At 32.7% G+C, this 11446-nt stretch overlaps 2 protein-coding genes across 6 annotated transcripts; both read right to left on the bottom strand.

The window, feature by feature from the left end:
* Positions 1-318: 318 nt before the first annotated feature.
* On the bottom strand, positions 319-1197 carry LOC115702339 (uncharacterized). Its single transcript, XM_061106985.1, has one exon. It carries the CDS (start codon positions 828-830, stop codon positions 402-404), a length of 429 nt encoding a protein of 142 aa, XP_060962968.1. The 5' UTR covers positions 831-1197; the 3' UTR covers positions 319-401.
* Positions 1198-1568: 371 nt separating this feature from the next.
* Positions 1569-10925, bottom strand: LOC115702338 (transcription factor bHLH80). Of its 5 annotated transcripts, XR_009685305.1 has the most exons (9): positions 10192-10922; positions 9931-10062; positions 9765-9830; positions 7416-7484; positions 7153-7210; positions 4637-4781; positions 2926-3892; positions 2249-2757; positions 1569-2145 (listed from the first exon to the last, which is right to left on the bottom strand). XR_009685305.1 is itself a non-coding variant. In XM_061106984.1 (6 exons), the coding sequence occupies exons 1-5, from the start codon at positions 10651-10653 to the stop codon at positions 7163-7165; spliced, it is 777 nt and encodes a 258-aa protein (XP_060962967.1). In that variant the 5' UTR covers positions 10654-10922; the 3' UTR covers positions 4363-4781; positions 7153-7162. The 5 variants fall into 5 exon arrangements, 3 of the variants coding, with proteins under 3 accessions (XP_060962967.1, XP_030485656.2, XP_030485655.2); XR_009685306.1 differs by lacking the exons at positions 1569-2145; positions 2249-2757; positions 2926-3892 and adding an exon at positions 4082-4340; XM_061106984.1 differs by lacking the exons at positions 1569-2145; positions 2249-2757; positions 2926-3892 and having other exon boundaries at positions 4363-4781.
* Positions 10926-11446: the final 521 nt, after the last annotated feature.

The following is an 11446-nucleotide window of genomic DNA, read 5'->3' as shown; positions in this document are numbered from 1 at the left end:
TCACGAAGGAGAAAAAAAAAGACTAATAATGAATTAGACATATAATTTTAATTTTAATTTAGTTGGACTTCAATTGTGTTATCCACTGGCTTACACAATATTGAGGTTGAGTCACATTCTCAAGCTTTTGAGTAAGAAGGATTTTTGTATGGCAATTATGGTTTCCTTTTGAGTGATATTAGTTTCATTTGTACAAATCTCTCTTCATAGTTTATGTAAGTCCTTTTGACTTGTTTTTGTCGTTAGATAATTATATTTCATTCCACCCCCCAAAAAAAAACAACAATAAAGCCCTTAGATTAGAACAAAAGAGCACTAAGAAAATCAGAATCAGAATCAGTGTATACTAAAACTTTGTGTTAATTGACACAAATAATAATAATAATAAACAACAAAAAAAATCAGTTCAAGAGAGGAACCGTACAACCTTCCCCTACTCCAGGATGTGCGTAAAAATCAGAGTCCAAACCATCTTCGATCTCACCATCGTCACCACAATCGTACATAGATCCAACCAGAACAAGCTGATCTTCCAAATACCTCTGCAGAAGCCCTACTCCTTCTCCCTCGCCCGGCCCATACCCGCCGCAGCATCCCTCCTCGCATCGCCGGAGCCGATCATCCTCCTCCAACTCGTCGGCAATCTTCCTCCGATTCCGGCGGCGGCTGCAGATGCGGAGGCAGAGTTCGGCGGCACAGAGGAAGGGGAAACTGGCGCAAAGGAAAGGAAGAAGGATCGGTGAGCAGAGTAATAGAAATAGGTAGCGGATCCTACGACTGTGGAGCCAGGAAGAGATAGAAGTGGCGGCGGCAGAGACGGAAGCTAGCATGATCGGCGACAATAAGAGTATGTGAGCGGTCGGATGAGAGAGAGATCGACGGAGGTCATCGCTCGGTTGGTTATGGTGGTCTTGGATGATTGATGATGATGAGAGCTTTGGTTTAGAAAGTCTGTAAAGAAAGTAGTGGGCACATGAGAAGGGGAATTTTATAATATGAAGAAGAAGAAGAGCATGTGAGTTTTCCAACTTTTTTTCTAATTATAATTTTTTTAATAATATAATGGCGGGGGACAGAGAGTTTGTTGTGATTTTCTTTTTGGGTGGAAAACTCTAGTAGGTGACTTAGATCATATCCTAGGTGGATTCATTGATTAATGGTACACCATTATTATTAGAGTAACAAATTGACTAAATGACTTCTCTTCTTTTTTCTTTTTTGATACTATTTCACAAAAATGATTATTCCAAAAATCAATAAATCAATTAAACAAATAACTTTTTTCCCCAATAACTACTATTATATTATGTTTTTCTACCACTAAAATCAAACTCAAAGTGTTGTTAAGGATAAGTGGCACAATATTTTTCTTTTTGCTTATCTTTTCTATTTAGATTTTTATGAGTCTGACCAAAGGACTATTAAATTTGTTTTATCTGAACAAGTTTTAGTTAATAGTAGGAGGGCTAATAGATTAGGAAATTTTTACAATTGCACTAAATTAGGAAAACTTTAACAAATATACGGTTACACGCTAATTACAACTTATCACTAGAAACAACAAAAAACAAAGCAGCAATGTAAGAGATGTTAAAATAATATGAAAATAACAAAAATAAAATAGAAAAGAATCAATTTAAATTCATACTTATCCACTTGTTCAGAAAGTACTTCAGCATTGACAATAGGGAAAGGTGCAACAGGATTTACAGATGCTGGTAAAACTACTTTCTATAACGTCATTTCTAAAGTCTTAGCTAATAGGCTTAAGTTGATCCTTCCCAAGATCAATTCTCCTTTTCAGAGTGCTTTTATTTTTAGGAGAGTTATTTTTGATAATATCTTTTTGGCTAATGAGCTTATTCATGCCATTAACAATCGAAGAGTTTGCAAGAGAGGGTGGGCAACTCTAAAGCTTGATATGACGAAAGCTTTTGATACAGTTGACTGGCAACATAGTCATAAACTTGCAACATAGTCATAAACTTGCAATCCTCGTTTCAAGAATACAATTATTGCATGAGCACATGGAATTTCATCTTGTTGGAACTGATTACATTCACATGTTTTGTCCAGTAAATTGACAAGGAATTTTCCTTTTTCTAGCACATTCACTTGGTGGAGTATTGTTGTGACTGGTGTAACCTGTTATTTTAAACAGAAAAAAATAATTTATAACCGGTTATTTTATACTACTATTGAATATTTTTAATATATACTGTCTCTATATATATGTTTAGTGTTTTACCTCATATTTTCTTGCTTGAATAAAGTTGTCTCTGAGTACTTTTTCTGTCACTGTTGAAACTTTTGTGAATGTTTCATGTGCTTCATTGTCGTTTGTCCAAACCTATTTTTGTACCAAACTTCGAAGACTCTCCATCATTATAGTGATGGGCAGTGTTCTTGTAGCAAGAATTGCTGAATTTATCGACTCAGCTATGTTAGATGTCATCATTGTGTACCTTTTGGTCGGGCAGTGGCATCTACTCCAATATTTATATCCTATTCTTTGAAGATGAGGTCTGATTCTTTTGTCTATTTTGTCAAGTTCTTACATGTATCCTTCAAATGATTTTATGTTGTATGTTTTAGCGGCTTTAACAAAGTTTATTGTAAGATCTTCCCTATGTACTCCAAAATTGACCTTAATGTTGTTAAGCAAGTGGAATATGCATGCTCCATAGAATATGTTTGGGTAGACTGTTGCTACTGCTTTCTCTATACTTTTGTGCTAGTCTGAGATGATTGTCGTGCCTGCAAGTCAATATTTGTCAAATATTAGTTTATGTCTGTTTTAACTGGTTTCTTTGTTATTTTTTTGAAATCGGTTATTTATGTTAAGTAAGTCTAACAATAATAGGAAAAATCTTACACTAAAGATGATGTATTTGTTGTAAATTTCTGCTTGAACCAGTTTCTTACCTTCTCTTTCTCTGAATGTTTCTCTTTGCTTGTTGAAAAACCACTCCCATGATGAATCATTCTTTGAGTCTCCTATTCCAAATGCCATTATGAATATATGGTTATTAGCATCCATTGTTGATGTTGTAAACAACGTCCCTCCATATGATATTTTCAAGAATGTGCCATTTACCACAATCACTGGTCTGCAATGAATCCATCCTCTAATTGAATTTGACAATGCTAAGAACATGTACTTGAATTGGTTCTTTTTGTCTGTAATCAATTCAGTTATTGTCCCTAGATTTGCTTTTTTTTAGCATATGAAGGTACATTGGTAGTTGCTAGTATGAGTCTTCTGGCTTTCCTCTTGACAATTCTAGAGCCTTTTCTCTTATTCTCCAAGCCTTTTGATATCCCATCGAAATCCCAAACTCATGTAGCAAGCCCTTCATGATGTCATTCAGTGCATGTTTCCTGTTTATTGAGTCATATTTCTTCTTTACTATTTGAGCAATAGTATTGTATGTTGCTTGACTATGATCTTCCATTATGACATCCAATGAGCAGGTGTGGTTGTTGACATATTCCTATATTTATGAAAAATCCTCATTTTTAATTTAAAAAGTAAGACCCACTTTTAAACACAAACCTTTGGTCATTAAAATTTAATTTAAATTTTACATTTTCATTTCCATATATCGATTTTAAATCTCATACCAAACGTCCCACAATGCTACTAATCAAGCCTTAATCCATGATAGGTTTTAGTAATTGGATGATTAATATTGAGTAATTTGCCTTAACCCCTCATCGAAAGGAAAACGTTGACGATTCTGTGCGATCTATGAATATGATCATCAAAATGCGGTGGAGTGTTTAATGTGTGCAGCCGCTGTCAATTTTCTTAGGTGATTCTATGCTCCACTCGAGTGTTTCTTGCTAATTTTCTCATTCAGGAAGCAAGGCTTCACAGGCCGCAGCCGCACTAATACAATCGAAATGGAAATCCTATACATTATTATTAAAATACAATATGTATATAATAATTAAAAAATAAATCATAATTTACATATCTATGAAAATTAGAGATGTAATTGAAATTTGAAAACTTTCACTTCCAATTACATAATTATCTAGCTACGTATAAAAGAACATTCTTATTGCAAATATATTACTAGAAACTGAGCTTTCAAACTATTTGCAACTGTTAATATTTTTGATAATATTACCTTATATTTCTTTCATATTGACTTTCACATTGAAAAACAAAAATTAAAACGAAAATACATTTTACTATCATACCTATTTAATCGTATTTCCACTTGAAAAATGAAAAACTAATTATATTCTATTGAGTTAAATGAAGTGGTAGGGTTATATTTGTATCAGTATGTATTCCTTCAACTATATGGTGGGAAACAAATATGATCTTCCTGCAAATGAAAACCTTTAATATAGCAATTGATAAATCTCATAATTAATTTTAACTGTTAATTCTAATTCTTATCATAAAGAATCTAAGCACTTAGAAAATAAAACAATTCGTATATTATCTGGTATGCAAAACGGCTAACTAGGAACTAGCAAAAAAGTTGTATAATAAGAAATAGAATTTTCATTCAAAAACAAAAAAGGTTAATCATTCTAATCATGAATGCGATTAGGCTAATCATCCTAGTATAGAAATGCATATATGTATATATATTTGTCACTATGTATATATACTCACCTTTATGGCTCATCATGAATGCGATCAGGCACATGCAACAAGATAACAAAAGATTTTCCAGGCATAAATAACCGTCTCAATTGCTCAATGAATCTCATCCATCAAAGACAATTGGCGATTGATGCGAATAGGAACTACAAAATACCTGGAATCTCACAAAAACATAAGTTCGTATATATATATTTGACATTTCTATCATGTTCTATATATATATATTGTCCAATATATGGGGTGGAGCTGAGCAAAGAATTTAGTGGTAGTAGACGCGGATACTAGAAAAGTTGAAAAAAGTAAATTTACTATAGATATCTAAACAGATAAATATAGAATTTACATTATAACCAAATATTTATACATATATCGCTTTTAGCCAGAAAAATATTCAATGACTAACGAAGTGCTAGTATAAAAAGTTATACATACATACCATGTATTCCTTCGTACGAAGGGCAAAGCTATGTATCTTTAAAAAAATTTATGTACTTACCAACAGATAAAAGTTGTACTCAATAGATTGTCAAGTCTATATGGACAATATCTGCAATATGATGAATTCAGAAACTACTTTAATCTAGCTCATATAAAAATATAGGGACACGATTTTGTCCCGTGATGTACTTTTACGGAATGTATTTCATGGTACATTAGTTGAGTCTCAGGGTACATTAGATGGGTCTCAAGGTACGTTATTATTTTTCAACCCTAATTACCCCTAGATCAACCTCAGCCCTCAGATCAAATAACTCCCCATCTAACGGCTGTCGTACATCACGGAATAGATTCCGTGAAAGTACATCACGGAACAAAATCGTATCCCTAAAAATATATATATAAATATAAAGGTAAGTGTACATCTCCTAAAGAAGTATTTCGGTAGACCCTCTATTTATTTCGGCATTCAAAAGAATTTTTTAGTCTATTTTTATGTATATTATAGTTATGTAAGACCACATGTAAATTTGAAAAAGAAAATTAGTTTATAATACCAAATATAAAATTTACATATTTTGTTATACACGAAACTATTTTTTCTTATACGCATGTTAAGTAATTATTTAAACTTTATTTTCTATTCGAAATTTTCTAAAAATTTAAATTTAGTCCTAAATAGATATAATATACACCATCTTCAAAAAAAATATAATAGACTAAAAAAGTGTTCTAAATATATATGGAATTTACTAGAATTACCCTTTAAGAAAGTCTACTACAAAAATTTCCAAAATATTATATTCGATATGACAGTGCATAAGTGTTGATCATATATGCAACCGTTATACTTAAGTTTACATAAACAACCACATCAATTAAAGTACTACCCTACAAAGGTCGAATCCTATTCTTGATTAAACCATGAATGTGCTTGAGAAATTCGGAAAACTCACAATCAAAATAATCCAAACAAAGGGAAAAAAAAAAAAAGCAAGCTAGATTTATAGAGACAAGTTTTTGCAAAATTAAATACATAACCATTGGTATAATTATATCCATTATGCCATGCAAAATTGTATCTGGAACCTCCGTTTTGGCAATAAAATTGCATGACTTTTTTTTTTTTTTTTTTTTGATTTAAGCGTTTATATATTACAACATGTTTTTACTGGGACTCGAACCCAACACTCACACACCCACCTATGGCCACTTGAGCTAGCCCCAAGTGGTTATAAAATTGCATGACTTTATTCATACACATATGGATAGATAGCACATAAACATATGAGAAGCAAAGTTAGACAATACAAATAAATGTTTTTGTTTAATTCAAGTGAAAAGAAAAAGGTAAGCATCAAAATAATGTTTTTGCAAAATTAAGATATAGAACTAGGGAGTTGTGAGGAAATAATAAAAGCTACATTACATGGCGGACAAACATCATCAATTGTTTGAAATGATGAATCATAAATATAACACCTCTCCATAATGTTTTTTTTTTATGAAGACATCTCCATGAAATTTTTCTGCCTTATGAAATATGAAATATTTATTGAACATTGCTGTTTGGCACCTTACGGTGCCCAACACAAAATGATACTATATTGTTATTAATGATCACTATTAAAAAAAAAAGCACAAACGATAATTAGAAGACAAGATTTTACCAAAATGTTAGAAACAAAACTCCACACAACAAACAACAGGTATTCATTCAAATTTCAGAAAAAAGTTCCTGTTGATTTACGCAGCTCAACTGATACTTTTCAATGAATAAAATAGCCCAAGTACAAGGCAGAGAATAATGTGAATAATGAATAATATATGGCAGTATTCCCTCCACTCTACACATACGTAATAATAAGCAAATATTCATCAACATGGAGCGCATTGATATCCTAATGAAGGACCGTACACACTCTCACACACACATAATGGAGGAATACAACAATAAGAGTATATCTCTAAATTACAAGGTGGATCTTCAGAATTAGCATTATCAAAATACCACCATGATGAACCTTATTAGTGAAATCTCATAAACTAATAATTACACTAAACAGTTCAGAGGTAGTTTTGAGTACCTTCTGCTGGTTATTCTTTGTTTTTGCATTTGCATCTCAGTTGATGTTCAGAGAGTTCCTGTCATTTTTAGAGTTTGCAAATATGTGAAAATACTGTTTTTCTATTTATTGCATGAACTTCAAACATGAAATATCATAGCTAAAATATGTTAGTTTCCTACCTTGGATCACTGTGAATAGATTACATTTCAATTATATAATTGCTTAAAAATAGTGGACTTCAAACTTTCAAACACTTTTCTTCAGCAAAAGTCAGACGATACCTGAATTTTCTTTTGGAGGCATTTCACATACTCCACTGCTTCTTCTAACATGTCAGCAGTATTTGTTTGCTGTCAGCAACCAGTGATAAAAAGTAAAAAATTTAAGCTGTTAAGAATAAGTTTTGGAGTATACAGGAAAATTAAGACGAGTTATTATCTAACATGATCATTACTGATATTCTTAATATATGGGAACAGAATTCGAAAAAGGAAAAAAAAATAACTGAGTTGAGCTAAGAAGTTGACACAAATTCAAACAAGTAAGAATATTCACAAGCATTAGTTGTCATTGCAAAATGTGATTTTACATGCACATAAGGTTTCATTCTAAGCATTGCTCCAAGGCACCAGTTGTGCTTAGCAACACCTAGAGGTAGTCCCTTGTAAATGGTTAAGAATATTCTATAATATATAGTTATCAAATTATATTATGTGGGATTCGATATTTATATACCAATTAATAGTGATACCACACCTTAGGTGTGGTGCCTTTTAGCATTTTTCTTTTATCCCTATAAGTAGAGTTCTATATAGAATGAAGCCCATAATGAAGCAGATCGGAGAAGTACAGTCTACAAGGGAAACATAAACTTTGCATAATGCAAGAAATACTGGGATAAACAGCCAGATTGATTCAGTAGTACAGCCGTGTGAAGGATTCTACTTCGGTAATGGACAGTGGAAAATTACTAGAAGGTAAGAATGAACTATCTCATTAGTAAGAGGAGAGAACTCTTGTGTTGTACTTTTATTTAATGCCACAAAGAATAAAGATATTATTCTTAAACTGTTACTAGCCTTCTTGTCAAGAAAAAAACTGTTACCCAGTCTATCTCTATCTTGCCATGCTCTGGCTACGATTCTTGACTTTACTAATTATAAACCCAAAAGTTCTATCATCAAGTATTAAACAAAATCAAAACCATCAAATAATGTAAAGATATACTCATGAATTTACCTGCATTACTCGCCCCAACTTCACATGTAATACATGCTTCTGAAGAATACACTAGGTTTTCTTTTCACATTTCAGTATTCTTAATATTCACATATCAATGAAGATTTCCCATAATGAAGTTCACAATTTCTAATATTAAATACCTTGGGAGAGAAATATTTATATATTTATATAAATATGTATAATCATATGGTTACATTCTAATGTTATATATAAATTCAAGTATCAAGTATCAATTTTTTTTTACTCAACAGAAAAAGGAAATATTGTTAATTAACAATTTCTGTGTCATCCACCTTACCCAACCAACAAAAGAAAAAAACAATTTCTGTGTCATCCTTTATATAATATATGTACATATATATATGGTGGGACTTAGAAGGATGGCGAAGGAAGGACAGTTGTTGTCAATGGATTTTTTTAGAAAATAAAACAAACAGGAAGAGGTACATAACTTTTTCAATTTAAATAATTAATATTAGAAGTGAATAGATGACATTTAGGTTCACATGCTCATATAAAGTTTAAAATAGAGGACAAAATGTGTAAGAGGTTTGTATAATTATTAATCAAGCAACTTGGCAGGAAGGATGAAAATAAATACATATATATAGGGTATATATGATAAGCAAATCAAAATTATAATAGGCCTAAGAAAAATAACAAAAAGAAATAATTCCAGATAGAATAAAATAAGTAAATACAAAAAGTAGGGTTAGGATAGGACCAAACTAATTAAGCTCTTTGAGCAATATTATCAATGTAATGTAATTTGTCTGATTTACGTATCAATAAAGAAATTTCCATTTTTTCTTAAAAAAAATTTAAGACTTATTGCTCGAGCTTCTAATGAGTTTTGTCAATTGATTTTATTAATGATAATTATGATATTTACATATTATAGTTATGAGTTATATGATGAGTTCGTAAAGACATCATGACTCAGATGATGGTGGAATTTTTTTAAGAACAGGGTAAATGTAATTCAAACAAGGAAAGGATGTGAGCTGCAGGCTACCTACAAAGTACATGCTAGTCTTGACCATTTTCCTCAGACTAGTCCTACATTGATAATATCTTTACCAAGTGGAAAGAAAGAAAAGTACAGTAAAAAGCTCAAATAACAGGATTTCAATAATGACATAAAAAATATTGGGGTTAAGTTCTCTAAAGATGATACTAATGTAACGAAATTACATAGCATGTAAAACCTCAGTAAATATATATATAATAATAATATATACTGGAAGGAATAATGAGCACCTGAAAACTGTGTTAAAAAAAATTAAGATAAAATACAAATCCCATCTCATGATATTAAGACAATGAATGCAAATACCGAAGAAAAAAAGAGTACCATGAAATGATGCTTAGAACTGAAAACACTCTACCTTATCCATATTCGGCACAAGCTCCTGAAGTTTTCGGATACGGTCACTGATGCGAGTCCTCCGAACCTATTTAATAATGAAAATTTTTATAGAAAATTAAGCGAAAACATTACACATGCATAGACTGATAAAGTTATATATTTAAAAAAGAAATTCAAAATCTAACCCTTTCAGCAATGCTCCGAGGATGAGTGGCGCAACCACGCTTAGCCCTAACCCGTAAAGGAACTGAATCCTCCAAGAGCTTTTCCATCTCCGTATCAAGCAAACCAGAAACACGGCCACCTTGCTCCATTTTCTACCAACAATAATAGAAAAGAAGAGAGAAGCAAAAAAATTAATTAATAATTTTAATTTTTTCATTCAAAAACAAATAAGATATAGCTACAACAGAGAAGCTATATCGGAATCAAATTGTGGTGCTCACAATAGGAGACGACAACGTGTTCCCGGAGAAGGTCCGTACAGTTTCGACCTCCCTAGCCTTCTTTCCACTGCCAGTTGGAGAGGCGACATTCAAGTTCGCCGACGACGACAGGTCGAAACTCGCCGGAATCTCGAAATTCGAGAAGAATCCATCGGAAGCATGACCAGAAGTCCCGAGAAAATCCGCGGGTGAACTGTTCTGCCTTAGAAACCCGGAAGCTTCATCGGCAAAGGAGCACGGATGTTCAGAATGACCAAAGGGAACAGAGCCTGTTGCGGTGGCTGGAGAAGAGTGTTCAGTGAGGAGTTGTGTCAAACATTGAGTAGGCTTTAATAATTGGTCCTCTTCTTCGTCCTCCAGCAGCGCCTCCAACCAGTTCGCCGGAGTAGAGCGAAACCGAGTGAGTCCACCTCGACTTACTCCTCCACCGCCGCCGCTGCTATGGCCCGATGGCGGTTGCATCAGTCTAAGAAGAATGAAAAACGGGTTCAGTAGTTTTCAATAAATAATAATAATAAAAATAATAATGCTTTTTATATTTATATACTCCTTCCTCTGGGGTGGTAGGGAGAGAAATAAAACTCATATGGTTGGTTTTACTTTCTTTCTGTTTTTAGTTCTGTGTGCAGTGTGCACCGGCGGAGGTTTGGGTTTGGTTCGCCAAAAGAAAAATGAGTCTATAATCCCGTGCGGTCAAACTTAATTTATTAAACCTGTTCTTCTAATTTTAACCGTTGCATATTCTCAAAAAATTGACTTGGTTAATATAAGTTGATAATGTGAGGTGGGCGTACGCGTGTGGAATAGGGTAACATATACGGTCCTACAGTCCGTGTGAGGCTGGTGAGCCTCAACGTCATCGTTTTCTGGAATTGCCTTTCCCATCACTATCCGCAGAACAAGCCGCAGAGCATTGAATGTGTTTGTCACGCGCTCTATAGAATGAGAGGGATGATGTAGGAAGCGCGTGGATGAGTTTGTTAGTTAGTGTTAGTGTTTAATGTTTTTGATCGAAAAAAATATTTTAATAACACTGTTAAGTGTAAGCGAGGTGACTTTATGCTTCTGTGGGTGTAATTTGTTAAATGTTTGCTTTTGCTTTATCTGGTAAATTTAAGGACATAGTAGAGTTACACCATCTTTATAAATTGAATTTTAATTAGTTTATTTGAACCGTAGGTTTTTTTTTTTTTTTTTGAATAAAACTTAGCAACTATATTATCTTGCAATCGTTAATAACAATAGAACGCACTTT

This window comes from Cannabis sativa, chromosome X (genome assembly GCF_029168945.1).
Source record: "Cannabis sativa cultivar Pink pepper isolate KNU-18-1 chromosome X, ASM2916894v1, whole genome shotgun sequence".
NCBI lineage: Eukaryota > Viridiplantae > Streptophyta > Magnoliopsida > Rosales > Cannabaceae > Cannabis > Cannabis sativa.
Note: the sequence above shows the minus strand (reverse complement) of the source record. Positions and strands in the feature narration are given on the sequence as shown.

Coding starts and splice junctions, on each gene's coding strand:
- LOC115702339 (XM_061106985.1), bottom strand. CDS start 830: ATGCTAGCTTCCGTCTCTGCCGCCGCCACTTCTATCTCTTCCTGGCTC.
- LOC115702338 (XM_030629796.2), bottom strand. CDS start 10,653: ATGCAACCGCCATCGGGCCATAGCAGCGGCGGCGGTGGAGGAGTAAGT. Junction 9,831..9,930: donor CTCGGAGCATTGCTGAAAGG/GTTAGATTTTGA, acceptor ATTATTAAATAG/GTTCGGAGGACTCGCATCAG. Junction 7,485..9,764: donor TTGTGCCGAATATGGATAAG/GTAGAGTGTTTT, acceptor GGTTGCTGACAG/CAAACAAATACTGCTGACAT.